Source organism: Cololabis saira, chromosome 1 (genome assembly GCF_033807715.1).
Source record: "Cololabis saira isolate AMF1-May2022 chromosome 1, fColSai1.1, whole genome shotgun sequence".
NCBI lineage: Eukaryota > Metazoa > Chordata > Actinopteri > Beloniformes > Belonidae > Cololabis > Cololabis saira.
Genome location: NC_084587.1, coordinates 3803581 through 3830993, shown reverse-complemented (window position 1 = coordinate 3830993; position 27413 = coordinate 3803581). Strand labels below are relative to the sequence as shown.

Genomic DNA, 27413 nt, shown 5'->3' with positions numbered 1-27413 from the left:
ACCGGCCTAGCCGCGTGGCAATAAAAGGAACTTGACTTGACATTACACTATGTTTTATTTAAACCACAGTGTCTCTATTGTACATTTTTTCTGACATTCTTATATTTATATACTTTTTTGTACATTCTTTCTTTGCACATTTCTTGTACATATGAGACATGCCCCACTTATCTGTTTATTTTATCTTTATTTTTTATTATCCTATTTGATACCTTCAACGTTTTGCTGCTCAGTTGCCTTGAAATTGCCCCTCGGGGATAAATAAAGTATTTCTGATTCTGATATCCATCTATTATCTATCTACCATTTATCTACAGTATCATCTATCTATCCATTATTTATCATCCATCTATCAACTATCCATCTATTTATCATCCATGTATTATCTATCATCTATCTATCTATCTATCTATATATCTATCTATCTATCTATCTATCTATCTATCTATCTATCTATCTATCTATCTATCTATCTATCTATCTATCTATCTATCTATCTATCTATCTATCTATCTATCTATCTATCTATCTATCTATCTATCTATCTATCTATCTATCATCTATCTATCATCTATCTATCATCTATCTATCTGTCTATTATCTATATTTATCCATCTATCATCTGTCTATCTATCCATCTATTATCTATCCATTTATCATCTGTTATGCTGCTCTGGTTGAGGTAAATATTTCCCGTTATCTCAGCGTGTTAAACGTGTAAAACTCTGGTCTCAGGGCGACGCCCACGAGGAGCTGTACTCGATGGCCGACGACGTGTTTGAATCTCCGCCGCTGTCGGCCGCCTTCGCCCCCAGCGAGCCGCTGGACCAGAGGCTCTTGTGAGTAACAACCCAAGAGGTTTCCAGGTTTCACCAGGTTATTCTGGGTTCCAACCTCAGCCAAAGTTTGACATGAAGAGATTAAAGGTTATGCTGATAACAGAGGGCTCTTCTCCACCTTCATCCCTCCCCCGTGTCCCCCCCCCCCTGCAGCAGGGACGTGTCCCGGACCCCCAGGACCCCCGTCGTGGCGGCGGTGGAGAAGGGCCGGCCTCTCCGCGGCCGCCGCATCGCCTCCCAGGTGAAGCACTTCGCCTTCGACAAACACAAGCGTCAGTACGGGATGGGAGTGGTGGGAAAGTGGCTGAACCGACACTACCGCAACAGCATCAGCAGCAACGTGCAGAAGCAGCTGGACGACTTCCACAGCCACAGGTGGGGGGACAGGGGGGGGGACGGGGGACGGGGGTCATGGCACGGGGGGGGGGGGGGGGGGGGGGGGGGTCATGGGGGGGCACTTAATGTAGACGCTCTCTGGTCTCGCATCTAAGTGATGCAGCCTGCAAAACTAATAGAAATAGTTGTTTCAGCTACCGGATGCCCGACATGTCCTTCAGGATTAATAAAGTGTCTGTCTGTCTATCTATCATGTATCTATCTATCTATTATCTATCATGTATTATCTATCTATCATCTATTATCCATCCATCCATCTTCCACCGCTTATCCGTTCCCGGGTCGCGGGGGCAGCAGCCTCAACAGAGATGCCCAGACTTCCCTCACCCTAGACACCTCCTCCAGTTCCTATCCATCTATTATCTATATTTATCCAGCTATCTATCATCTATCTTTTATCTATCTATCCATCTATTATCTATCCATTTATTATTTATCTATCTATTCAATTGGGGGGGGTGGGGACCGCAGGCCAGCACGCAGCTCCTGAAGCTCCGGCCTGCAAATATGCACAAAAGAGAAAAAAGGGGGGCCGGCACAAGAAACTACAGGAACGATGGACAAAAATGATAGCTATGAGATATTTATAATAAATAAAAATGGAATGGAGAAGAGAGGAAGGGAAAAGGAGAGGAGAAGAAGTGTGAGAGGCACCGCCCAGCGGATCATGTCCCCCCTGCAGCATAAGCCTATAGCAGCATATCTACCACCAAGCTATATTTGAGACTAACTATTATAGTCTTGTTCTATAGCTGCAACTATGACTACTGACTCTAACACACTAGAGTTTACACTACCTAGAGATTTACCAACACCAACTAGAGGTTTACTAAACACTAACTATAGGCTTTACTAAACAGAAAGGTTTTAAGTTTAGTTTTAAAGGTGGAGGTGGTGTCAGCCTCCTTAACCCAGATTGGAAGTTGGTTCCATAGTAATGGTGCCTGATAGCAGAACGCCCGCCCTCCAAATCTACATTTAGATACTCTAGGAACTACGAATAAACCTGCACCCTGGGAGCGGAGAGCTCTGCCAGGAACATAAGGCACTATCAGGTCTTGCAAATAATGCGGAGCTAAGCCGTTTTGGGCTTTATATGCAAGTAATAATTATACACCCACCAATCCACCTGAGGCCGTCATGCGCCAGCCTTACCAAAGCAATTGGCCTGGAGGGGGAGAGGGAATAAACCCCAGTGCCTACCATTTGGCCTTCCATTATTCTAATTTTTATCTATCTATCTATCCATCGATCGAGCTGATATCAGTCTTACTATCATCTTTGCTCCCTGTAGTTTGATGGTTGGTGGGATGAAGGTTCCAGCTGCTTTAGGTATCTCTCTCTGTCTGGTTCCAGGCCCTACTTCACGTACTGGATCACGTTTGTCCACGTGGTGATCACGCTGCTGGCCTGCTGCACGTACGGCTTCGCCCCCGTGGGGTTTTCACAGCACTCTGAATCTCAGCTGGTGAGTGACGCTCCGTCCCCTCCGTCCCCTCCAACCTGGAGCTCCGTCCCCTCCGTCCCCTCCAACCTGGAGCTCCGTCTCCTCCAACCTGGAGCTCCGTCTCCTCCGTCCCCTCCAACCTGGAGCTCCCTCTCCTCTGTCCCCTCCAACCTGGAGCTCCGTCTCCTCCGTTCCCTCCAACCTGGAGCTCCGTCCCCTCTGTCCCCTCCAACCTGGAGCTCCGTCTCCTCCGTTCCCTCCAACCTGGAGCTCCGTCCCCTCCGTCCCCTCCAACCTGGAGCTCCGTCCCCTCCAACCTGGAAACCACTGCTTCCACCTTCGTCTTCATTTCAACACATTCATCATCACATAAACATGCTGGGGTGTAACTTTTACGCACACGTCAACCTGCACAATATACCACTGTTTTATCATCTCTGGTGGCAGCAGCTCCAACCTGCAGTTCCTCTCCTGACCACAAGGGGCCCCAAGAGCCTTCAACCTCCATGTTAAAATATGTAAATATCCAGCACAAATAATCACATTTACAGTCTAATCCAGGGGTTTGCAGCCTGCAGCTCCCTTTGGCCTTTAAAACAACCCCAACATAAATAAATGATATTTCTGAATTCATTTTTATTCATATTATTAGTTTATTTTGTTGGGCAGTTATCTTGGAGAACTATTTTTAATTTCTAATTTGTCTGAAAATATACGTCAGTATTCATGTGCCTTCATCGCCAGTGACACCGGCTTTACCTTCGTTCTTGATATCTGGTGAGAAGATATCCAACAACAAAAAATGTAACGTTTAAAGACACTTCCAAAACAGAACTCTGCATCTGCTGAAAAATACCCAACCGAACCAGAACTGCTAGGAAAAGCTGAAGAGAGCAAACTTGTTGTGGCTTTGGAGGTCGTAAAGACGGAGAATATTTGAAAGATTCCTGCATAAAAATATCAGAGCATCTATTCTTTTATTCATCTATTAAGCTTAAATAGACTTAAATTAGCCTGCAGTTCGCAGTTTAATTTATTTCAAAGTCCGCCTACAAATGCACTTCTGTTGTTATATTTAGTGGTTGTAACAGCTAAAATAAATAAAAGATGAAAACTTTTAAAATCTACTATTTTTTTAAGCTTTTTTTTTTTTTTTTGAAGTGCAAAATGGCTCTTTTTTTTTTTTTTTTTAAACATGTCTTTATTAGATTTTCCACATAATACACAACAATACAGAAACCCTGTTTGGCAGCACAACGCAAAAACACACAACCAAAAACAAGACAAGGGCAAGGACATTAAAAAGAAAAGAAACACATCAACAAAATGAAAACAAGCTCGTAATAGAAATCATAATAACAATAACAAACTAAATAGAAAAAATAAATAAAATTAAAATACGAGGCATAATTAAAATGTAAGTATTTATATGAAGTATAAATTATCTCCACGATGCCTCTTCAGGTCACCACCGTATATTCATGCTTACAAGGCCTCATCAATATCACCATTTTTAAGAAAAGCTAAGAACTTTCCCCGTATATCATCAAATTCAAAGGCTTTTTCTTGACACAGTAGGTTATTCAAAAAGGTTGCAGACCTGATCAGTGGAGATTGATCAGCCTCTAGTGGCCAGTGGATGAACTGCAGTTTATAACTTCCCAGATTGGGCAGCATTTGTTAATCCCAGGTTATATATATGTTATTAGCTGCTGCTACTTTTTTTTTTTATTTATTTTTTTTATTTTCTCATTGATTTTACAAAAAAACAAGGCACATTATGCCTTCCAGAAGAACATTTGCACCATAGAACACTGAGCGACCAATGAGTAAAACAAAACAAAGAAGATTCAGAGCGAGAAAGAAAGAAAAGGAATAAACAATAAAATAAAATAAAAAATAAAAACGCAAGTGATCAGTCAGGATTTAGGGAACAAAGATACTTCTGAACATGCTGGGCTTTTTGAATCATGCAAGATTTTAAATATTTTTTGTACTGAATTATTTAGTTTAGATATGCAATAAATATTGGATTAATTTTCAAAAAGCGACATTTATGAATAAAAAATGTAGCCAATATAATTAAATTATTGATTCCAAAGTCTATTTTTTTTGTCCTCCACTTGTAAACCAACTTTAATGCTTTCAAATGTAAGAATAGGAATGGTTTGATCATTCTAGGTTATCCCGTATTAAAGCTTCCCAAAAGGTCCTAGTTAAGCTACAAGAGAAAAAAAGATGCTCTAAGGTTTCCATGTCTGCGTTACAAAAAGTACAATTATTCAAATCTAAATTAAACCTTTTTATGTAAAAAATCATTACATGGATAAACCTCATTGATTATTTTAAAATGAACTTCTTTAGCCTTAGGTGGAAGTGGAAAGGAGAGGTAACTGGTTTTCATCTTAATTAAAAAACTAATAGTGTAAGGTTGAAACATAAGTTTCCTCTTCAAAGGTGAAGAGAAACACATCAAAGTAAAATTAGTTCTCAAGAATTTATTATTGCATTTTTTATCTAAAAAAATACAACCATCTATAACTAAAGGCATTTGTGGACTAACCACAGAAAAAGTCATCATGCCTTTAAGTTGGAGAATCATTGCTTGTGGAACTGCCTTAATTACTGTGTTATATTGTCTATTTGTACAAACAAGGTTGTATTTTGCAATGAAAGAGCTGCTGCTACTTCCTAACTAGGACTGATCCAGCTGGCCGTGAGGATTCAGCAGAGAACTAGCTGTATAGATGAATCACCGGACGTTCTCCGGCCTGAAGGTGGCGCTGATGCGTCTCTGTTTTCCTCCGCAGGTGCTGAAGAACAAAGGAATCTATGAAAGCGTCAAGTTCATCCAACAGGAAAACTTCTGGATTGGACCGAGCTCCGTGAGTTTCTCATTTTCCAGTTTTCTCCCAGAATAAAAGTGTTTGTCTAAATCAGGGCTCGGCAACCCGCGGCTCTAGAGCCGCATGCGGCTCTTTAGCGCCGCCCTAGTGGCTCCTGGAGCTTTTTCAGAAATGTTTCACCTTTTTTTTTTTTTTTTCTTCTTCTTCTTTTTTTCTCTTTTGTTCTTTCTTTCCCTTCTTTTTTTTCTTTTTTCCTTTTTTTCTCCTTTTTTCTTCATTTTTCCTTTCCTTTTTAATCTCGACATTTCAACTTTTTTCTCGAAATTGTACTTCAACATTAATCTCAACATTTCGACTTTTTTCTCAACATTTTGACTTTTTTCTCGAAATTGTACTTCAACATTAATCTCGAAATTTCGACCTTTTTCTCTAAATTTTGACTTTTTTCTCGACATTTCGCCTTTCGCCATTTGCCTTTATTCTAAGACTTTTCATTTTTTGAGGCTCCATATTTGTTTTTAGTGTTTTTGGTCCAATATGGCTCTAAAACATTTTGGGTTGCCGACCCCTGGACTAAACGTATTTGTTGAAACAGTTCACAGGGACCGATGCCGTCTGGTGCTGCAGACCAGTGACTCTCAACCGGGGCTCCGCGGACCCCTAGTGGTCCGGGGTGGAACTGCAAGGGGTCCGTGGATCCGTGATAATAAAATATATATATATTAAAAAAAGATCCTCTGACATTTATAGAAAGTTCAAGTTTCAAGTTATTTATAAAGCACTTTAAAATCAACAGCTGACCAAAGTGCTGAACAAGTGAAAGAAAAATAAAAACAAAACGGGACAACGTAAAACATAAAACACATAAATGAAATACAACAATCATGGCGAGTTAAATGCTAGTGAGCAAAAATTATTTTTAAAAAGATATTTAAAAAGAAATGTTAATTATTTTTTTTAAAGAAATATATTATTTAGCTAAAATGTGACCGAGACCTTTATCTACCTAAACTACAGAGGGTCACATGACCTTCTTTTACTCTTTACAGGTGTAATTAGTTGTATTTTAATAAGAAATCTTGCACCAGTTTGCATTGTTGAAGTTACTGCATGATGTTAATACAAACGTAACATGATCTGGATCCTTTTCAGATTAAGAGCCCCCTAGTTTCAAAGGCTTTTATTGTGAAATATATGCAGGAAGCTCATCACCTTGCAAAGTTCAAGTTAGCGCTCGAAATTGCAAAAATGTAAAAAAAACAAACAAAGAATAACACGGTAAGCACAAAGAATAATAAGAAAAAAGTAGACGCTGATGCCTTGTATTAAAAAAAGGCTGTTTGTTTCGAACGTAGCAGACTCTGAGATTCTGGTCCATGGGGTCGGGAGCCCAAAAAGGTTGAAAACCAGTTCTCCAGACCTTCATTTATCACGTCCTTCACTCTGAAGCAGTCACAGCATTTATTCTTGGGGTGCAACGTTGCATCCTGGTAGTTGAGAGGAATCTCCACTCCCGTGTTTCAGCGTTTGATCCTCCGTGTCTGTGCTGTTTCCAGGAGGACCTGATCCACCTGGGGGCAAAGTTCTCTCCCTGCATCCGCCGGGACGAGCAGATCGTCAGCCTCATCCGGAGAGCCAAAGACAAGGAGAAGCAGTCGGGCTGCTGCGTCCAGAACGACAACTCTGGATGTGTGCAGACGCTCAGGACCGACTGCTCGGTACGGGATGAGCCGCATCTCTGCAAGATTACAACCCAGGAAGGAAACTTAGCTTTATACAGTTACACTTCCGTCTGCATAAATGTATTCACACAAACTGCAGAAGCAGTGTGGAAAACCTCGATACCTCCGTAACACCGTGTCCTAACTGCATGTGACGCGAGCGAGTGTCAGCGACAAAAACAAGTTTTTTAGTTGTGGGCGTGGTTTCACGCATCGGAGGCCAACCTATGTAAATCGCGCCCGTCGTTGCGTAACGACGGGAGCAGAATCTTATTGTCTCGTAGATCCACGGCGTAGGGTATCAAGAATCAAAATTAGAATGTTTTCACATTTGTCTTGGGTTTTGGTCATTCTAAAATTACTGACAATATCAACAACAGACACAGAAAAATAATAGTGATCATAAAATTGTGTAATTGGCAATGAGGAAGCTTTATAAAATATTAATAAAATTGAATAGAATTACAGCACTAGAGGAAAGAATGCAATGCAAAGAAAATGTAAATTATCTTTCCTGAGAACTGTAAAATTGTTCAGGACTGATCTGCAAAATATAACAAATGGGCGTTCAGTTATTCACAGGTTATAAAGTATTTTTTTATTTTGTCAGTAAGTATTTTGGACTAGCGTATGAGTTTGTAGTTTGGGGAGCATTATCTCTCTGAAACAGGACGGGGGGGCGGGGGAGACTTCACTAATAAAACCAAGTTGAACTTAGTGATTTTCAACATCGTCATATTATATTGTTTAGTCAAAAATAGATACATTACCTCTTCTCTATCCATCCTGCAAACGGCCGCTGAAAACAGAAAAGTAGTTTTGAAAGTCCTTCCCGTCTTATTTAATTATCAAAACAAATGCAGCGACGGGGACAGGAGTTTTCCGACAGTACGCGCTGGTGCTCATGGGAAACGTAGTTCTTTCTGGTAAAGCACTACCGCTTTTGTCCAAAGGAGCCGCCAAACTCAACAAAAGCTGAAAGTTACATTGTGCTGCTTTAACTTTAGATTTTAGTGGATTAAATACTAACCTGACCCTGCAGGACACTCTGGCCACCTTTATAAAGTGGGACAAGGAGCCGGTGGTCATCGAGAGGTCGTCTGGTTCCGTCTGTCATCAGGACCCCAGGTGAGGAGGGGAAACGGGTGGTAACAGCAAACGTTGATCTGGTCTGAGATCGGGGCCTCAGCTGACCTGTATTTCTCTCCTCGGTGCCGCCGGACCAGAGTGTGTGAGGAGCCGGCGTCCACGGCGCTGCACCGGTGGCCGGACGACATCACCAGGTGGCCGGTGAGGGTATCAGTATCAGAATCAGTGAATCAGAATCTGGAGACGATGTGACGTCTTCAATCCCCTCTGGTGTCTTTGGCAGATCTGCACGTTGCCCAGGAAGTGGAACCACACGGGATACCGACACATGGACTGCAACATCAAGGGACGGCCCTGCTGCATCGGAACCAAGGGCAGGTGGGAAAACACAAAAGTACATCTTTAGATAGATCAAATCATCATCAAATACATCTTTATCTGTATAGCGCTTTTCATACAAATAAAAAATGCAGCGCAAAGCGCTTTACGTAAAACATAAACGTCCACTCCCAGCATGGAGGCTCCTCATGAGGAAACACTGGAGCTAAAGGCTACAAGAAAGCAGGATAAGATGGCTATGAAGTTAAAATACACTCTAAAAGAGTTTAAAAGCATAACATAAAATCCTAAAAGTCGGTTAAAACCATAAGACCTGGGTTAAAGCAACAAGAACAGCTAGTTAAAACAAGGGTATACAAGAAAGACTAAAAGGAATCAGCTAAAAGCCGATTTAAAAAGGTGAGTCTTGAGCTTTTAAAAGCATCAACAGTCTGAGTTTCTCCGGCTGCTGTTCCTCAGACGAGGCCGTAGTAGTGAAATGATTCCTCATGGTTACGGTTCTGACTTTGGGAATGATTAAAAGGCCAGAGGAACTCAGGGTCCGCTGGGGTTTAGGGTAAAAGCAGATCAGACTGATAAGAAGGACCGAGACCGTTAAGAGATTTAAAAACTAATAAGAGAACCTTAAAATCCATCGTGAAGTGCACGGGGAGCCGATGCAGATGAATGTTTTAAAGAGGCAGCTAGAGATCCATCACATGGATGCACAGATAACAACGTACATTTAGCAGCTTCTCTCCGTGGTCGGGAAGGCTCATGTCGATAAACCAGAGTTGTTTAAGGTCAATGACCTTAGAGGCTTTGAAGATGAGCAGGAATTTAAAATCAATACATGTGAACAAACGTGCCTTTTCTCTTCCAGGAAAGTCAGAACCGCCCACAGCGCTCGCTGAAATCACTTAAAACTGACCAAAGTTACTGTAATGATTAACTGAACAATCGACTAATGAAAACTAGAAATTGCTTTTGAGTTGTTGTTCAATAGAATCGTAAAAAATAAGATGATAAAACTGTCTTGGAATAATAATCTGGGCGTTATTAGACCACAGTGACCTGGTAACGACAGGGTTCCAGGTAAACGAGGTTTGAGCTCAGGGCTTGAAATTAACTTTTTGACCTACTAGCCAAGTGGCTAGTAGGTCAAAAAAGTTACTCGCCAAACAGATTTTTTACTCGCCAAAACCAAAAAGTTGCTTCACTAGAGTATTTCGTCATCACTACTTATATAGCAGTCATAGTAGTACCATATAACAGTCATCCCGTTCTTCTCAATCAAATGTGCTGTGTAAAAGGACCTTTCAACTATTCTGGAAGAACAGTATAAATCCCTATGCAGCAGTAAGAAGACGCATGAAGTACATTAGATTCAAACTATTTGCCCCCTCCTCCTCCTCCTCCTCCTCCTCCTCCCTCCTCCCTCCTCACCTCACACACATTTGTGATAGGCTATATGAATTTATTGAGGTTAAAAATAAATCATATGCAGTAGTACGATATCAATGCAAGTCATGTAATAGTATTTTTATTGAAAAACAGGGTTTTTAGCCGTAGGTTCTGCGTCGGTGCGACGCGGAACCATAAATCAACGCACACGTGGATTTCGGCGCTGCAGCTTCGCTTCCTCCCGGCTCCCGGCACCGAGTACTACTCCGCGGTACTGCGGTAACAGTCCTGGGGCCTCATCTATAAAGCTTGCTTGCGCAGAAAAAGCGCCTGAAAGTTGCGGAAGCCACCATCTACGCAAAGCCTCGGATCTAAAAAGAAAAAAACTAACCGATGGCTGCCGCTCCAAACCCACTACTCCACGCCGAAGAGGAAAAAAGAAAGTGTTCTGATTAAAATAAGGAAAGTTGGACTACCAACAAGTATATAACAATTGCGTTCATAAGGATAAAGTTTAAAAAAAAAAAAAAAATTAAAGAAATTGTCTCTTCTCCCCGTGTGTGTCTGCCTGTCATGCACGGGTACTTGGGCGCATGTTGTTTACTTTTAAGCCGGAATTATGGTTCTGCGTCACACCAACGCAGAGCCTACGCCGTAGGGTTTGGCGTAGGGTGCGCGTCGCCGCGAACCCTACGCCGTAGGCTCTGCGTCGGTGCGACGCGGAACCATCAACGCACACGTGGATGTCGGCGCCGCAGCTCCGCTTCCTCCCGGCACCGGGGCTCGGCGTGTCCCTCCGCGGTACTCCCGCGGAGTCCCGCGGAGTCCCGCAGCCCCAGTGAGTATTTTCACCGGAGTGGTATAATTTTTCTAGGTCGCCAAGTGGCGAGACAGCCAAAAATATGTCTCGCCACAGCAAAATCTAGGTCGCAAATGGCGAGTGGCGACTGCTAATTTCAAGCCCTGTTTGAGCTCCATCAGTGTCAGATCCACCACTCACTGTCTGAACCAAAGATACGCCTTTTCCACCAAACCAGTTCCAGTGCTGGTTCTGGTTCACAACTCGTTGAACCTGGAACCAGCTGAGAACCGGTTTGTTTTTCCAAAGCTTGGGTGCTAAGAGGAGCCACGTCATTACATCGCTGAAAACATCAGTTACGTCTCTGCGTTTACGTGAAAGTTGCAGCAACAACCAGGTATCTGCTCTAACAGGACTTGGTCCACGTAGCTCCTCCGTGGACACGTCTCTAAAAGACAGGTTGTCTCTTCCTCCCATGATGCTTTGCTGCATCCAGATTCATTCTGATTTGAAAATGTCTCCGTCTCCCAGTCTTGCTGTTGCCGTTGGTCTGAATAACTCCACCCCCTCCGCTTACGTAAGTGAGTCTTTCCTCTAGACCAGCAAAGAGTTGGTGCTACCTTGGAACTGGAGCCAGTTCTTTGTCAGTGGAAACAGAAAGCCTGGTTTCAAACTCAGCACTGGTCCAGAACCAGCCTGGAACCGGTTTGGTGGAAAAGGGGTAAAGGCTGGATTATGGTTCTGTGTTAAATCGACGCCCAGCGTGCGCCGCAGGTTGCGCCGCGTTGTGCACGCCATGCCGTTTTTTTGTCACATTAGTTGTCCTTATCTCTGTGATTCACTGTGATCGGAAAAGTCGGATAAACCATTCAGGAAAAGATCGCACCCCCTAGTGGTCGCGGGGGGTACTGCACTGCGGCGAAATGGAGGGGCGGAGAAGTCCTAAGTGTTCACGACGGCGTCACGGTGACGGCGTAGGCTCTGCGTTGGTTTAACGCAGAGCCATAATCCAGTCTTAAGAGTGCCTTTAAAGTTAGACGGGCACTACAGGAGGTTCATGAGGTTCCTGGGAACTTAAACAGTAGTGAGTACTGTTGAAAAACTGGCATGTAATGTTTTTTTTTAACTTTGTTTATTAAGATTTTCAGGTTTTTATAAAGACAAGTACAAAAAACAAAGACAAAAAAACAAGATTGTGGGTAACCAGTAGATGGAGGCAGAACATGCATGAACTGTAATATAAAACGTATGTACAATAAATAAAGTGATACCTTCAGCAAAATGTAAAGTCAAAAATAACAACAGCAAAACAAACAACAAAGAAAGTGGAAAAAAAAACAAAAAAAACAGGTAGGCACTGTCACACATGACGCATGGAGATCAGAAGAAATGAAGCATTGCAGTTTTTAAATTGGTAGACAGGATTAAATGATTTTCTTTAATGTGCTTCCGGAAAGGGTTCCACAATCTGGAAAAGGTTTGAGCAGAGCCTCTCAAACTGTCATGTAACGTTAAGGTTGTTCCGGTACTGGTACTGGTACTGGTACTGGTACTGTAGCATCATGAGGGGCCTCAGAACCAGCCCTGGGGGACTCCAGGACTAAAACTGATCCATGTCCCAGAACCAGCCCTGGGGGACACCAGGACTAAACCAGGACTAATCTGAACCGTCTCCTCTCTCGTAGGTGTGAGATCACCACCAGGGAGTACTGCACCTTCATGCACGGATACTTCCACGAGGAGGCCACGCTCTGCTCTCAGGTGTGTGTGTGTGTGTGTGTGTGTGTGTGTGTGTGTGTGTGTGTGTGTGTGTGTGTGTGTGTGTGTGTGTGTGTGTGTGTGTGTGTGTGTGTGTGTGTGTGTGTGTGTGTGTGTGTGTGTGTGTGTGTGTGTGTGTGTGTGTGTGTGTGTGTGTGTGTGTGTGTGTGTGTGTGTGTGTGTGTGTGTGTGTGTGTGTGTGATCTCTGACCTCTTCCTCTCCTCAGGTCCACTGTCTAGATGAAGTGTGTGGTCTCCTGCCGTTCCTCAACCCTGATGTTCCTGATCAGGTTTACCGACTGTGGCTGTCGCTCTTCCTCCACGCCGGGTAAATCCTACACCCCCTACACCCTCCTTCACCTTACACCCTCCATCACCTTACACCCTCAACATCCATCACCTTACACCCTCAACATCCATCACCTTACACCCTCAACCTCCTTCACCTTACACCCTCAACCTCCATCACCTTACACCCTCAACCTCCTTCACCTTACACCCTCAACATCCTTCACCTTACACCCTCCATCACCCTACACCAGGGGTCACCAACCCTGGTCCTCGAGGGCCGGTGTCCCTGCAGGTTTTAGATGTTTCCGTGCTTCATTGCACCATGATACAAGTGACTGTGTCATTAACAGAATTGTGCAGCCCTGGATGACAAGCTGATAACGATGATTAATTAGAATCAGGTGTGTTAAAGGAGGGAAACATCTAAAACATGCAGGACACCGGCCCTCGAGGACCAGGATTGGTGACCCCTGCCCTACACCCTCAACCTCCATCACCTTACACCCTCAACCTCCATCACCTTACACCCTCAACATCCATCACCCTACACCCTCAACATCCATCACCTTACACCCTCAACATCCATCACCTTACACCCTCAACATCCATCACCCTACACCCTCAACATCCATCACCTTACACCCTCAACATCCATCACCCTACACCCTCAACCTCCATCACCTTACACCCTCAACCTCCATCACCTTACACCCTCAACCTCCATCACCTTACACCCTCAACCTCCATCACCTTACACCCTCAACCTCCATCACCTTACACCCTCAACCTCCATCACCTTACACCCTCAACCTCCATCACCTTACACCCTCAACACCCTCAACCTCCATCACCTTACACCCTCAACCTCCATCACCTTACACCCTCAACCTCCATCACCTTACACCCTCAACCTCCATCACCTTACACCCTCAACATCCATCACCTTACACCCTCAACCTCCATCACCTTACACCCTCAACCTCCATCACCTTACACCCTCAACCTCCATCACCTTACACCCTCAACATCCATCACCTTACACCCTCAACACCCTCAACCTCCATCACCTTACACCCTCAACCTCCATCACCTTACACCCTCAACATCCATCACCTTACACCCTCAACATCCATCACCTTACACCCTCAACATCCATCACCTTACACCCTCAACCTCCATCACCTTACACCCTCAACCTCCATCACCTTACACCCTCAACATCCATCACCTTACACCCCCTCAACCTCCATCACCTTACACCCTCAACACCCTCAACCTCCATCACCTTACACCCTCAACACCCTCAACCTCCATCACCTTACACCCTCAACATCCATCACCTTACACCCTCAACATCCTACACCCTCAACATCCTGCACCCTCCAACATCATACAGTTCACACATCTAGCACACCAAGTCCATCGCAGGTTTATGTGACGTATCAAAATAACTGTTGTCTCGGAGCATTTCTGTTACCGGGGTGACGGTACCGAACCCTCATCTAGGAAGGAGAGCGTACTTTCATCATTCTCACCCTCAACATCCATCACCTTACACCCTCAACCTCCATCACCTTACACCCTCAACATCCTACACCCTCCATCACCTTACACCCTCAACCTCCTTCACCTTACACCCTCAACATCCATCACCTTACACCCTCAACATCCTACACCCTCCATCACCTTACACCCTCAACCTCCATCACCTTACACCCTCAACCTCCATCACCTTACACCCTCAACATCCTTCACCTTACACCCTCAACCTCCATCACCTTACACCCTCAACATCCTTCACCTTACACCCTCAACATCCATCACCTTACACCCTCAACATCCATCACCTTACACCCTCAACACCCTCAACCTCCATCACCTTACACCCTCAACCTCCATCACCTTACACCCTCAACCTCCATCACCTTACACCCTCAACATCCATCACCTTACACCCTCAACCTCCATCACCTTACACCCTCAACATCCATCACCTTACACCCTCAACATCCATCACCTTACACCCCCTCAACCTCCATCACCTTACACCCTCAACCTCCATCACCTTACACCCTCAACATCCTTCACCTTACACCCCCTCAACCTCCATCACCTTACACCCTCAACACCCTCAACCTCCATCACCTTACACCCTCAACATCCATCACCTTACACCCTCACCCTCCATCACCTTACACCCTACACCCTCCTTCACCTTACACCCTCAACATCCATCACCTTACACCCTCAACATCCTACACCCTCCATCACCTTACACCCTCAACCTCCATCACCTTACACCCTCAACATCCATCACCTTACACCCTCACCCTCCATCACCTTACACCCTACACCCTCCTTCACCTTACACCCTCAACATCCATCACCTTACACCCTCAACATCCTACACCCTCCATCACCTTACACCCTCAACCTCCATCACCTTACACCCTCAACATCCATCACCTTACACCCTCAACCTCCATCACCTTACACCCTCCATCACCTTACACCCTCAACCTCCATCACCTTACACCCTCAACCTCCATCACCTTACACCCTCAACCTCCATCACCTTACACCCTCAACCTCCATCACCTTACACCCTCAACATCCATCACCTTACACCCTCAACCTCCATCACCTTACACCCTCAACCTCCATCACCTTACACCCTCAACATCCATCACCTTACACCCTCAACCTCCATCACCTTACACCCTCCATCACCTTACACCCTCAACCTCCATCACCTTACACCCTCAACCTCCATCACCTTACACCCTCAACCTCCATCACCTTACACCCTCAACCTCCATCACCTTACACCCTCAACATCCATCACCTTACACCCTCAACCTCCATCACCTTACACCCTCAACCTCCATCACCTTACACCCTCAACCTCCATCACCTTACACCCTCAACATCCATCACCTTACACCCTCAACATCCATCACCTTACACCCTCAACATCCATCACCTTACACCCTCAACATCCATCACCTTACACCCTCAACATCCATCACCCTCCAACATCCATCACCCTCCACCCTCCTGCAACCGAACATCATACAGTTCACACATCTAGCACACCAAGTCCATCGCAGGTTTATGTGACGTATCAAAATAACTGTCGTCTCGGAGCATTTCTGTTACCGGGGTGACAGTACCTAACCCTCATCTAGGAATGAGAGCGTACTTTCATCATTCTGAGTTATTAACGATTAAAATGACGTAGATCTCTGGACTTCCTGTCAGTTTTACTGGGTCTGAAGTGTCAATCACCCAGACCTGTGGAACGTTCCTGAGATACAACAGCTCGTCCACATGGGGGCGATAACCTACTGAACACACTCCTCACAGCTGCATGTGAAGGGAATTAGTGAAATAAATCAAATAAAGGTTTTCGGCCGGGTTATAGGGAAGGAAAAGTCTGGTTGTTTTTCTCTAACGGGACTCAGACTGAAATACTTACAGCTGCTTATGAGAAATTCATGGCCCAGAGGAAATCCCTCAAGTTTACCTGCTTAAAAACCAGCAGTCACAGTAAAGCAGCTTACTGCCGCCTGACCGGGGCTTCCCCCTGACCGGGTCTTCCCTCTGACCGGGTCTTCCCTCTGACCGGGTCTTCCCTCTGACCGGGTCTTCCCTCTGTTCCTGACCGGGTATTCCCTCTGACTGGGTCTTCCCCCTGACCGGGTCTTCCCTCTGTTCCTCCTGACCGGGGCTTCCCTCTGTTCCTGACCGGGTCTTCCCTCTGACCGGGTCTTCCCTCTGACCGGGTCTTCCCTCTGACCGGGTCTTCCCCCTGACTGGGTCTTCCCTCTGTTCCTGACCGGGTCTTCCCTCTGTTCCTGACCGGGTCTTCCCTCTGACTGGGTCTTCCCTCTGACCGGGTCTTCCCTCTGTTCCTGACCGGGTCTTCCCTCTGACCGGGTCTTCCCTCTGACCGGGTCTTCCCTCTGTTCCTGACCGGGTCTTCCCTCTGACCGGGTCTTCCCCCTGACCGGGTCTTCCCCCTGACCGGGTCTTCCCTCTGACCGGGTCTTCCCTCTGACCGGGTCTTCCCTCTGACCGGGTCTTCCCCCTGACCGGGTCTTCCCTCTGTTCCTGACCGGGTCTTCCCTCTGACCGGGTCTTCCCTCTGACCGGGTCTTCCCCCTGACCGGGTCTTCCCCCTGACCGGGTCTTCCCTCTGACCGGGTCTTCCCTCTGTTCCTCCTGACCGGGTCTTCCCTCTGACCGGGTCTTCCCTCTGTTCCTCCTGACCGGGTCTTCCCCCTGACCGGGTCTTCCCCCTGACCGGGTCTTCCCTCTGACCGGGTCTTCCCTCTGACCGGGTCTTCCCTCTGTTCCTCCTGACCGGGTCTTCCCTCTGTCCAGGCTCCTGCACTGCGTGGTGTCGGTGGTTTTCCAGATGACGGTTCTCAGGGATCTGGAGAAACTCGCCGGCTGGCACCGAATCTCCATCATCTACGTGTTCAGCGGCATCACCGGGAACCTGGCGTCGGCGCTGTTCCTGCCCTACCGGGCCGAGGTGAGACCCCCCCCCCCCCCCCCTACCGGGCCGAGGTGAGACCCCCCCCCCCCCCTACCGGGCCGAGGTGAGACCCCCCCCCCTCCCCCTACCGGGCCGAGGTGAGACCCCCCACAGAGCCGTGGTCCTGGTACCAAAGACCCGGTCCTGGTACCACAGACTTGTAGTCCTAGTACCACAGACCCGTGGTCCTAGTACCACAGACCCGTGGTCCTAGTACCACAGACCCGTGGTCCTGGTACCACAGACCCGTGCCCTTTAGACACTTGACCTTTTTCTGTAATAATAGTAATAATAATTATAATAATGTTAGGTTTATACACTTAACATTTGTATCATCAAACTTTCTGGAGACAAAAAGAGACACAACAACAGTTAAATGACTTGCGCAAGGAGAGCAGTCGAGATTTGTAAGATCTCCAACATACTCTGATTTGTCTCTGCTGCTTCCTTGCTTTTATTCACTCTGGGTGTACCCTAGATTACAGATCTGACTGACCCTAAAGGGAGGGGAAAAGGGAGTGGTCAGTCAGTGGACAGGTATAGATTGTTCTTGTTTAGCAACAAGAAGTTTCCTCTTCTCTGCAGATTTCTGCTTTATGCTGACAATCAGGAAAGCACGCAGCACTTTTTAATCACTTAACACAGCATTGTTTTATCAGTGCGTCACAGGCGTAAGCAAATTATCATACGTTCTGTTAATAGCGAGCATGATAACTTACTACAATAATTCCAACAAATAATAATAGTGATAATAACAATAATAGTGACAATAATCATCTCATCGCACCCCAGAGGTGGCACATTCTGTAGTAAAGTAGAAGTACCTCGTATAAACTCAAGTAATTAGGATAATAGTAATAATCTGTTCCCACAGCTCTGTTGTAAAGTGACAATAGAAAGATAAATAAGCTGATAAGACCTGAAAACACTGTACTGTTAATAAACGATGGTAAGGTCTGCTGCTCCAGACGTTCTCAGGTTTCAGGTCGATACGAGACGAACGGCCAGACGTCCGTCTGAACACGTCAGCGGGTCGGGACGTCTCCGTCTCGGGTCGGCAGCGTCTCTTAAGTCGTGTCGTCATCCGCGGAGGTTGGAAAAGTAACAAGTCTGTTTTGATGATTTAAGAGAACGTTTTTACGTTTTTCTTTCTAAATGTATTGATTTAAAAGTAAAAAGTAGAGTAACGTAGTAATTTTACTTCCTGACTCTGGTGCACAGAGCTCTCCAAAACCTTTTAACGCCGTTTCAGGGAAGTCGAAGGTCCAGAACTCAGCCGGTGGAACCAAATAACAAAGGGTTGGTCTGATGGATTGTTTAATTGGTCTGGGTTTAGCCTTGACTACAAGTTTAACTCAGATACATCACCTCCGTTCACCGGCAGGTTAATCCCTCAAAGGGAAAGTGGCTTTAGGACCGCAGACCGGTAACTCTGAGTCATCCACACGGGTTTCTCCCCAAACTGCCAGATTATGAACATTAAAGTGGACGTTTCCGTGGGCGGAGCCGTGAGACGTCACCGGTCCGATCCCCGTCCGGCTTTAATAAAGTACTTTAATGAGGCCAAATGTGACTCAGCAACGATCCGCTCTCACATGCTGAATGAGTTGCTCCAATTTCCCATCAGCACTTGCAACAACACTGGAGGGATTAATGAGCTAATTAAGCCCAAATAAAACCCACGAAGCTCTCGGGTCAGAATCAGGGTCCAGAGTCCTGCTGGCACAGCGGTTCAGAGCGGTTCTGATCTCCGATTCTGATCAGATTCAGGAGCAGCTGGACTCCGTTCTCGTTTCCTCTGATGAGCTGAGGTTTGAATAAAAACAGGTCTCTTCTTCTTCTTCTCCAGCCCCAGAGCAGATCCCTGCGTTTCTCTATGTAACTTTGTTTTTAATAACGTGAACCTAGATCTCTGCGTTAACGGCATCAGCCTCTAACTCTGCAGCTGCATCTTCTGGATCTGATTCCCCGCTGCAGCGACTGGCGTTGAGGACTAACGTCACCCAGCAGAACTAAACCAGAGAAACTACTGGAAACATGGACATTAAACCAGAGAAACTACTGAAAACATGGACATTAAACCAGAGGAAACTACTGAAAACATGGACATTAAGGATCTTTGGTAGATCGTTTAGTCTAGTTTTGGTTCAAAAAAATAAAAAAGGAAAAAAAGAAGAAAAAACAAATAAAAAAAAATTAAAAAAAAACAAAATGGGAAAGAAGGAGAAAAAGAGGCAAAAACTAAAGAAAAAAATGGGGGAAAAAGCAGGGGAAAATTAAAAAAAAAAGGTAAAGGAAAAAATCACAAAAACAAGAAAAATAATAAATAAAAATATGAAAAAATGTAAGTATTCAAATGTGATTTGTGCTTAAAAAGTTAAAAACAATCATTCCTGAGATCCATCTTAAACATTAGAGGTTCTACACTGACAGACAGAAAGATGAGAGCAGATTCCTGAAAGAACTGGGAACAGAGGAAACTACTGAAAACATGGACATTAAGGATCTTTGGTAGAACATTTCAATGAATGAATGAATGAATGAATGAATGAATAGCTTTATTGTCGCTGGTCTGGCATCCCAGCACAGTGAGATGAACCAGTACAACCCATCAGGACACAGACAAAACAAATAACATAAGACATGAGTCAACTGGTGAGAACAGATCAGAGAAAGGATGACACTGGGGAGGGAGGAGGGAAAAAAAGGCATCCTCATACTGTGTGTAAATACAGTGTGAAAGTGCAAAAAAAACACCTCAGCACAGAAAGCAACATGACAAATTTAACATGATCATCACAAGGCTTGCACATGTGTGTGGGGGGGGGGGGTTCTAGGGGCGGGGGGGATCCCGGCACAGTACCCCAAGTGAGCACTGCGGCCAGTGGCGCGGCTCTCAAACCTGTTGACTGTGTTGGGGGGGGGGGGGGGGTGATAAGAGGGGGGGCCGGGGAAGGCGTTGATTATAAAGGAAGGTGTATTTATCATTGTGTGTGTGTAGCGGTAAGTCTGTGAACTCCGCTCAGAGCTGCTCCTCAGCCAATGTCCTTGATGTTATCAGACGGCTCAGTCAGTTCTGAAAACAGGTCCACAGATGTTCCTGGGAAGGGGAGGGTTAGTGGGGGCAGAGCCACTTGTTTACATTCCACCAGGGAGATTGTGACTGGAGCGGTCGGCCAAACCGCTGTGTCAAGGTCAGATTATAGAATCAACAATTGTATTGCAAGAACAGACAGACTCAGTAATTTTCCGTCTGCCTTAAGTCTCTGGTTCATCAATGGCGACTCCAAACAGACGAATTTGTGATCAGTTCCCGCCAAGCCGAGCTTCCAACTTCTCCAAGGTCTTATCCATCCTGCCAATGAGCTCAAAGACCGCCGTCAGCCTGCGATTCTGTTCAAGAATCGCATCCAGCTTGCGGTTTTGCTCTCCCAGCGTTAAAGTCAGAGTGTCTGTCGCCGCGCTTATCCCTTCAGTAACGTCGGGTAGCTCAGAAAGGGCCAGAACAGCATTCGACGACTTACACGTTTGTCGATATGCGAGGAAATCCCCCCACTCCAATTAGAAGAAATCCTGCTATCATAAATCCAATTATGAAGCATCTTCAACGTCCTCGACAGACAGGATCGCCAAACACAACGGTTTCCAATGTTTCCAGGAATCCATTGTGTATCCAGTAAAACATGTCCCATCGGGGCAAGAGGGCTCCCTTACCCCCTGACTTCTCGTCGCAAAAATTTGGTCAATTGTGCTGAGAGACCAGTTAATCAATTCCATGATTGTAGAGTTTCGGAGGAGTGGAAAGGAGAGACTCTGAAGACAAGACAGGACAAAAGCAGTAGCAGGGCAGATAGATAAAGGAGACGAGCAGAAAAGCGTCCGCCTTCACCGAGAGCCGGAAGTAGAAGCGTATTTCGTCTCATATTGGACAAAGACACATTTTAGCAGAGTTTTATTTTGTAATCTACATTTTTGTCTCCTTTTTTATTCCCCTACGATCTCAAACAAGCTCAAAAACAAGCATCTCTTATATTGAATAGTTTTTTTTTTATTTTAATGAATGGAATAAAGAATAAAAATCTCCATGTGAACTGGTCTCTAACGTGTCTAACGTCGTCTCTAACGTCATCTCTAACGTCTTTAACGTGTCTAACATCTCTAACATCTCTAACGTCGTCTCTAACATCTCTAACGTGTCTTAACGTCTCTTAACGTCTCTAACGCCGTCTCTAACGTCGTCTCTAACGTCTTTAACGTGTCTTAACGTCTCTTAACGTCTCTAACGCTGTCTCTAACGTCGTCTCTAACGTCTTTAACGTGTCTTAACGTCTCTTAACGTCTCTAACGCTGTCTCTAACGTCGTCTCTAACGTCTTTAACGTGTCTTAACGTCTCTTAACATCTCTAACATCTCTAACGTCGTCTCTAACATCTCTAACGTGTCTTAACGTCTCTTAACGTCTCTAACGCTGTCTCTAACGTCGTCTCTAACGTCTTTAACGTGTCTAACATCTCTAACATCTCTAACGTCGTCTCTAACGTTATCTCTAACGTGTCTAACGTCGTCTCTAACATTATCTCTAACATCTCTAACGTCGTCTCTAACATTATCTCTAACGTGTCTAACATCGTCTTTAACGCCGTCTTTAACGTGTCTAACGTCTCTAACGTCGTCTCTAACGTGTCTAACATCTCTAACGTCGTCTCTAACGTTATCTCTAACATCTCTAACGTCGTCTCTAACGCCGTCTTTAACGTGTCTAACGTCTCTAACGTCGTCTCTAACGTCTCTAACGTCTCTAACGTCGTCTCTAACGTCGTCTCTAACGTCGTCTCTAACGTCGTCTCTAACGTCGTCTCTAACGTTATCTCTAACATCCCTAACGTCGTCTTTAACGTCTCTGTCGTCTCTAACGTCGTCTCTAACGTCGTCTCTAACGTTATCTCTAACATCCCTAACGTCGTCTTTAACGTCTCTGTCGTCTCTAACGTCGTCTCTAACGTCGTCTCTAACGTCGTCTCTAACGTCGTCTCTAACGTCGTCTCTAACGTCGTCTCTAACGTCGTCTCTAACGTCGTCTCTAACGTCGTCTCTAACGTCGTCTCTAACGTCGTCTCTAACGTCGTCTCTAACGTCGTCTCTAAAGTCGTCTCTAACGTCGTCTCTAACGTCGTCTCTAACGTCGTCTCTAACGTCGTCTCTAACGTCGTCTCTAACGTCGTCTCTAACGTCGTCTCTAACGTCGTCTCTAACGTCGTCTCTAACGTCGTCTCTAACGTCGTCTCTAACGGTTCTCCTCCTCTGGTCCCGGTCCAGGTGGGCCCGGCCGGGTCCCAGTTCGGGCTGCTGGCCTGCCTGTTCGTGGAACTGTTCCAGGGCTGGCAGATGCTGCAGACGCCGTGGAAAGCGTTCCTGAAGCTGCTGGCCATCGTGCTCTTCCTGTTCCTGTGCGGTTTGCTGCCGTGGATCGACAACATCGCCCACATCTTCGGCTTCCTGAGTGGCCTGCTGCTGTCCTTCGCCTTCCTGCCCTACGTCACCTTCGGCACCTTCGACAAGTACCGTAAACGTGTGCTGATCTTCCTGTCGCTGCTGGTGTGGGCGGGGCTGCTGGCGTCGCTGGTCGTCTGGTTCTACATCTACCCCATCAACTGGCACTGGCTGGAGCACCTCACCTGCCTGCCCTTCACCAGCAAGTTCTGTGAGAAGTACGACATCGACCACAACATCCACGACGTGGTGCACTAGCCGGGGTCGGCTACGCCTCGCCGAAGCCTCGGAACCGACTCCTAATGGACTCGGAACGGACTAGGAACCACTATGACAATCAGGGATTTTATTTGTCCCGAGAACCAAACTGGATCCTGCTGGTTTAGTCGCCGTCATGACGCTTCTTTCTAGGCCCGAGTCGGGACCTTCGTCAGCCGAGCAGCTGGAAGCTCCTCCCCCAAAAGGAGGCGGTCCTCCCTGACTCCTCCCCCAAAAGAGGTGGGTCCCTGACTCCTCCCCCAAAAGGAGGCGGTCCTCCCTGACTCCTCCCTCTCCCTGACTCCTCTCCCTCCTCCCAGGCTCCTCCCCCGGCCGTCAGGCGCCCAGCGCTGGTTTCCAGCAGGAAGTAACACTACTCCACTACTCCGCTACTCTGCGTTTCTAAACACTTGTTTCTGTGAATCTGCTGCACTTATGGGTTGTTTTAGTTCGGACCTTCAGGTTCCCGGTACCACAGCTGCCTTAACCGGACCGGTACCTCAGCTTTATGAAACCACGAAGATGCCTCGGCGTCTCCTGCCTCCCTAAAGGAGGCGGTCCTCCTTGACTCCTCCCCCTAAAGGAGGCGGTCCTCCTGAGGAGTCTCCGGCCTCCGCACTTATTCAGGAGAAACAAGATCGTAACTAACGATCTCAACGGGATTAACACGTTATTGGTGCAACTACGAGTCGTCCGTGACACGGTAACCACGGTAACCACGGCGATGTTGGTCATGTGATCGGTGAACGGGACGAGTTCAGAACCCCCGACGACGGAGACGGTGACGTTTGAACCTCGGCAGCAAAGGATTCTGGGGGTTTAGTTTGGTCGTGAAGTCGCATCTCTGAGAAGAAACGTTGTTTAAAAAAAACTAATATGATGTTTTATTCAGTTTAAACACTGTAGAGCAGCAGGATGCTCTCTCTCTCTCTCTCTCTCTCTCTCTCTCTCTCTCTCTCTCTCTCTCTCTCTCTGTCTCTCTCTCGTCCAGAATCAGGTCCGGTTGGCGCCGGTTCTGTTGGGACCAAATAATTCAGCCTTGACTTTTCTTTTTCTAACATAAGGGAACGTTTCTGATATAAACTAACTCTCTCTCTCTCTCTCCATCTCTCTGTCTGTTTCTGTTTTTATAAGTGAATGTGTCGAATAAAAGCCGTTCTGGAAACACTGAAACCTTCATGTTTCTCCCGTTATTCTTGATCTTTCTGGGTTCGGAGGTTTTTCTACCCGTCCTGAATATCTGAGAGGAAGTTCAAGTTTCCAAGGAAAAAACAAAACAGGACAACATAAAACACATAAATACAATAAAACAACCCTGTTAAAACGAACCCTGGCTATTAAGACATGTAGGTCTTAAAAGATAAATGTTGGTATCAATTATAACAATGTGATATAAAAAACCTTTTTGATGTCTTCGTTTTTATAAAATTTGAAAATATAATTTAACTCGTAGGTCGCCATTGTTGTTTACATTCTGGGTAGTGACGTCACACGGTGGCTCCTGCTAACTCCCGTACACTGTTCTGACACCCAGAAACAGATGAAAACACAGCTAAACAGGTGACGGCGCACCAGAAACACAGATCAAAACACAGCTAAACATTAAGGTGACGGCGCACCTACAAAAAAGTTAAAAAGAAAAAAAAAAAAGTGCTGCACCATAAAGTATGAACTACAAAAACACCATAAACCTCAGATAGACTAACAGACCACACGTTTCAACTAGCAGATAGCCGATGCTACAATAAAAACCCCAGCCAGATCTGGCGTCATTTAATTAAATAAAGATGTTCTTGCCTATTTGACGCGAAGTCTGCGCCTCCCGTTTCGTCAAAGTCCCGGGCCAGTCCCCTTAGCCTCTGGTCTGTCATCACCCAGCACCGAAGCCGGTTTTAGGGGGGGGGCAGGGGTGGGCTATGCCCACCCAAACGTGCCCACCGGCGTCTCCATCCCGGCGGCGGCGAGAGCGGATGGCGGAGCGCTGCTGGCTCATAGAGCCACGGCTACGCCGTCTACGCAGGAGCCTACGCCGTAGCCTACGGCGTCAACGCCGTAGGCTCCTCTGACAGACCAGAGGCTGAGGGGACTGGCCCGGGACTTTGACGAAACGGGAGGCGCAGACTTTGCGTCAAATAGGCAAGAACATCTTTATTTAATTTAATGACGCCAGATCTGGCTGGGATTTTTGTTGTAGCATCTGCTATATCTGCTAGTTGAAACGTGTGGTCTGTTAGTCTCTGAGTTTTATGGTGTTTTTGTAGTTCATGCTTTATGGTGCGGTACTTTTTTTTTTTTTTTTTTTTTACTTTTTTGTAGGTGCGCCGTCACCTTAATGTTCAGCTGTGTTTTGATCTGTGTTTCTGGTGCGCCGTCACCTGTTTAGCTGTGTTTTCATCTGTTTCTGGATGTCAAAACAGTGTACGGGGGTTAGCAGGAGCCACCGTCTGACGTCACTACCCAGAATGTAAACAACAATGGCGACCTACGAGTTAAATTATATTTTCAAATTTTATAAAAACGAAGACATCAACAAGGTTTTTTATATCACATTGTTATAATTGATACCAACATTTATCTTTTAAGACCTACATGTCTTAATAGCCAGGGTTCCTTTTAACATTTGTTTTAAGATGAGATTTAAAAACAGCCATAGAAGGATCCGGACGTCGGTGCAGCTCGGTCCAGAACCAGGACCGGTTCTGCAGAGACCCGGTTCTGCTGAACCGGGTCTCTGCAGAACCAGGACCGGTTCTGCAGAGACCCGGTTCTGCTGACCTCAGAGCCCTGGAAGGTTTATGGACATTTAAAAGACCTGAGATGTAACAAATGTAACACAGTCAAAATAATTAATTAATTCAATCATTAAATAAATGTACAATGCAATACATAAAATTGGAAATACATAAATATATATTTACTTAATATACAATTAAATAATTAAAGCGACACTACGTAACTTTTCCACCTTAATATCATATTTCCAGAGTCATTGTGATGGTACATCAACTTCCAATAGGTTTAATGACACCTCTGTCATGGTCTGAGGGGGTCTGTATTGCCTTCACTGGCACTATGTAACTTTGAGGAGCATGGTAGGAACCCTGCCACACTAAAAAACTACAAATTTTACGGCTTTGACTGCTTTACGGCATAAACGTCACTTCCCCCTCCTTCCCGATTCGCAGTCGAGACGAAAATGGGCGGGGCGTGAAGCGCAGAGCTCCGCAGGAGCTGGTAACCCGTGCTGCGTTATGGCTGCAGCAGCTCCACATAACAGACCAGGGAAAAGATCCTAATGGTTTAACTTTTCAACGGTTTCCTGCTAGGAGGCAGAACCACGCAGGCCAAGTATCTGATATAACAGAGTAAAAGAGTGAAAGACTCGTCGGCTCGCTTTAGATCGAGGCTGTAACGACCAAACACACAGTAAAGCCTGAATTATGGTTCTGCGTTAAATCGACGCAGACCTACGGCGTAGGGTGCGTGTCGCCGCGTACCCTCCGCCGTAGGCTCTGCGTCGATTTAACGCAGGACCATAAACAGCCTTAAACCACAAACACTCACACAGACCGGGTCGGATAAAAACACGGGTTTTATTCCCCACTTCGCCAGCTAAACGCAGTTGCTGGCCAGCTCTCTGCGGTGCAATTAACCCCAATCTTCAGATAAAACTAGTTTGTTGAGGAAAAAATATTAACTCTTATTTGTAGCTGCAGAGGAAAAAAATAATCTCACGAGGAAAACAAAAATATTGCTCACGCCTCGTAGTCTCAGCATAATATAGCGGCCAAAAAAAAAAAAGAAAAAGAGAAATAAGAGGGATACAAAACATGTACTGTATGTTGTACTATTATACAAATTTATTGAAACACATGGCTCTTCAGTAGAGATTTCATATGGATCCAGACCGTTAATAATCATTATTTTCTCCATATACCGCTCCCTGGCTTCCTTGTTTAAGGTATCCCGGTAAATTCCAGTTCCTTTCCAGCAGTTTAACATCTTTTTTTGCGTTCCTTCTGTTCACTTGGTGAAACAGAAAAGCGTCCCGTGTTCTCTCATCAAAACAAATGCACGTGACGGGACAGGAGTTTTCCGGCAGTACGCGCTGGTGCTCATGGGAAACGTAGTGTTCTTTCTGGTAAAACACTACCGCTTTTGTCCACAAGATGTCGCCAAACTCAGAAAAGCTGAAAGTTACGTTGTGCTGCTTT

The 27413-nt window shown here is 45.7% G+C and overlaps 1 protein-coding gene across 1 annotated transcript in view; it reads left to right on the top strand.

Moving 5' to 3' along the window:
• LOC133449108 (inactive rhomboid protein 2-like) overlaps nt 1–24372 on the top strand; it is a 74233-nt gene extending 49861 nt beyond the window's left edge. Inside the window, exons 7-18 of the mRNA XM_061728273.1 lie at nt 736–839; nt 993–1214; nt 2592–2703; nt 5493–5567; nt 7085–7246; nt 8292–8377; nt 8476–8539; nt 8622–8716; nt 12545–12620; nt 12845–12945; nt 17295–17448; nt 22768–24372. Coding sequence (XP_061584257.1) covers nt 736–839; nt 993–1214; nt 2592–2703; nt 5493–5567; nt 7085–7246; nt 8292–8377; nt 8476–8539; nt 8622–8716; nt 12545–12620; nt 12845–12945; nt 17295–17448; nt 22768–23199 — 1683 coding nt within the window. The 3' untranslated portion in view covers nt 23200–24372. The remainder of the gene's footprint in view (nt 1–735; nt 840–992; nt 1215–2591; nt 2704–5492; nt 5568–7084; nt 7247–8291; nt 8378–8475; nt 8540–8621; nt 8717–12544; nt 12621–12844; nt 12946–17294; nt 17449–22767) is intronic.
• The last annotated feature ends 3041 nt before the right edge of the window (nt 24373–27413 follow it).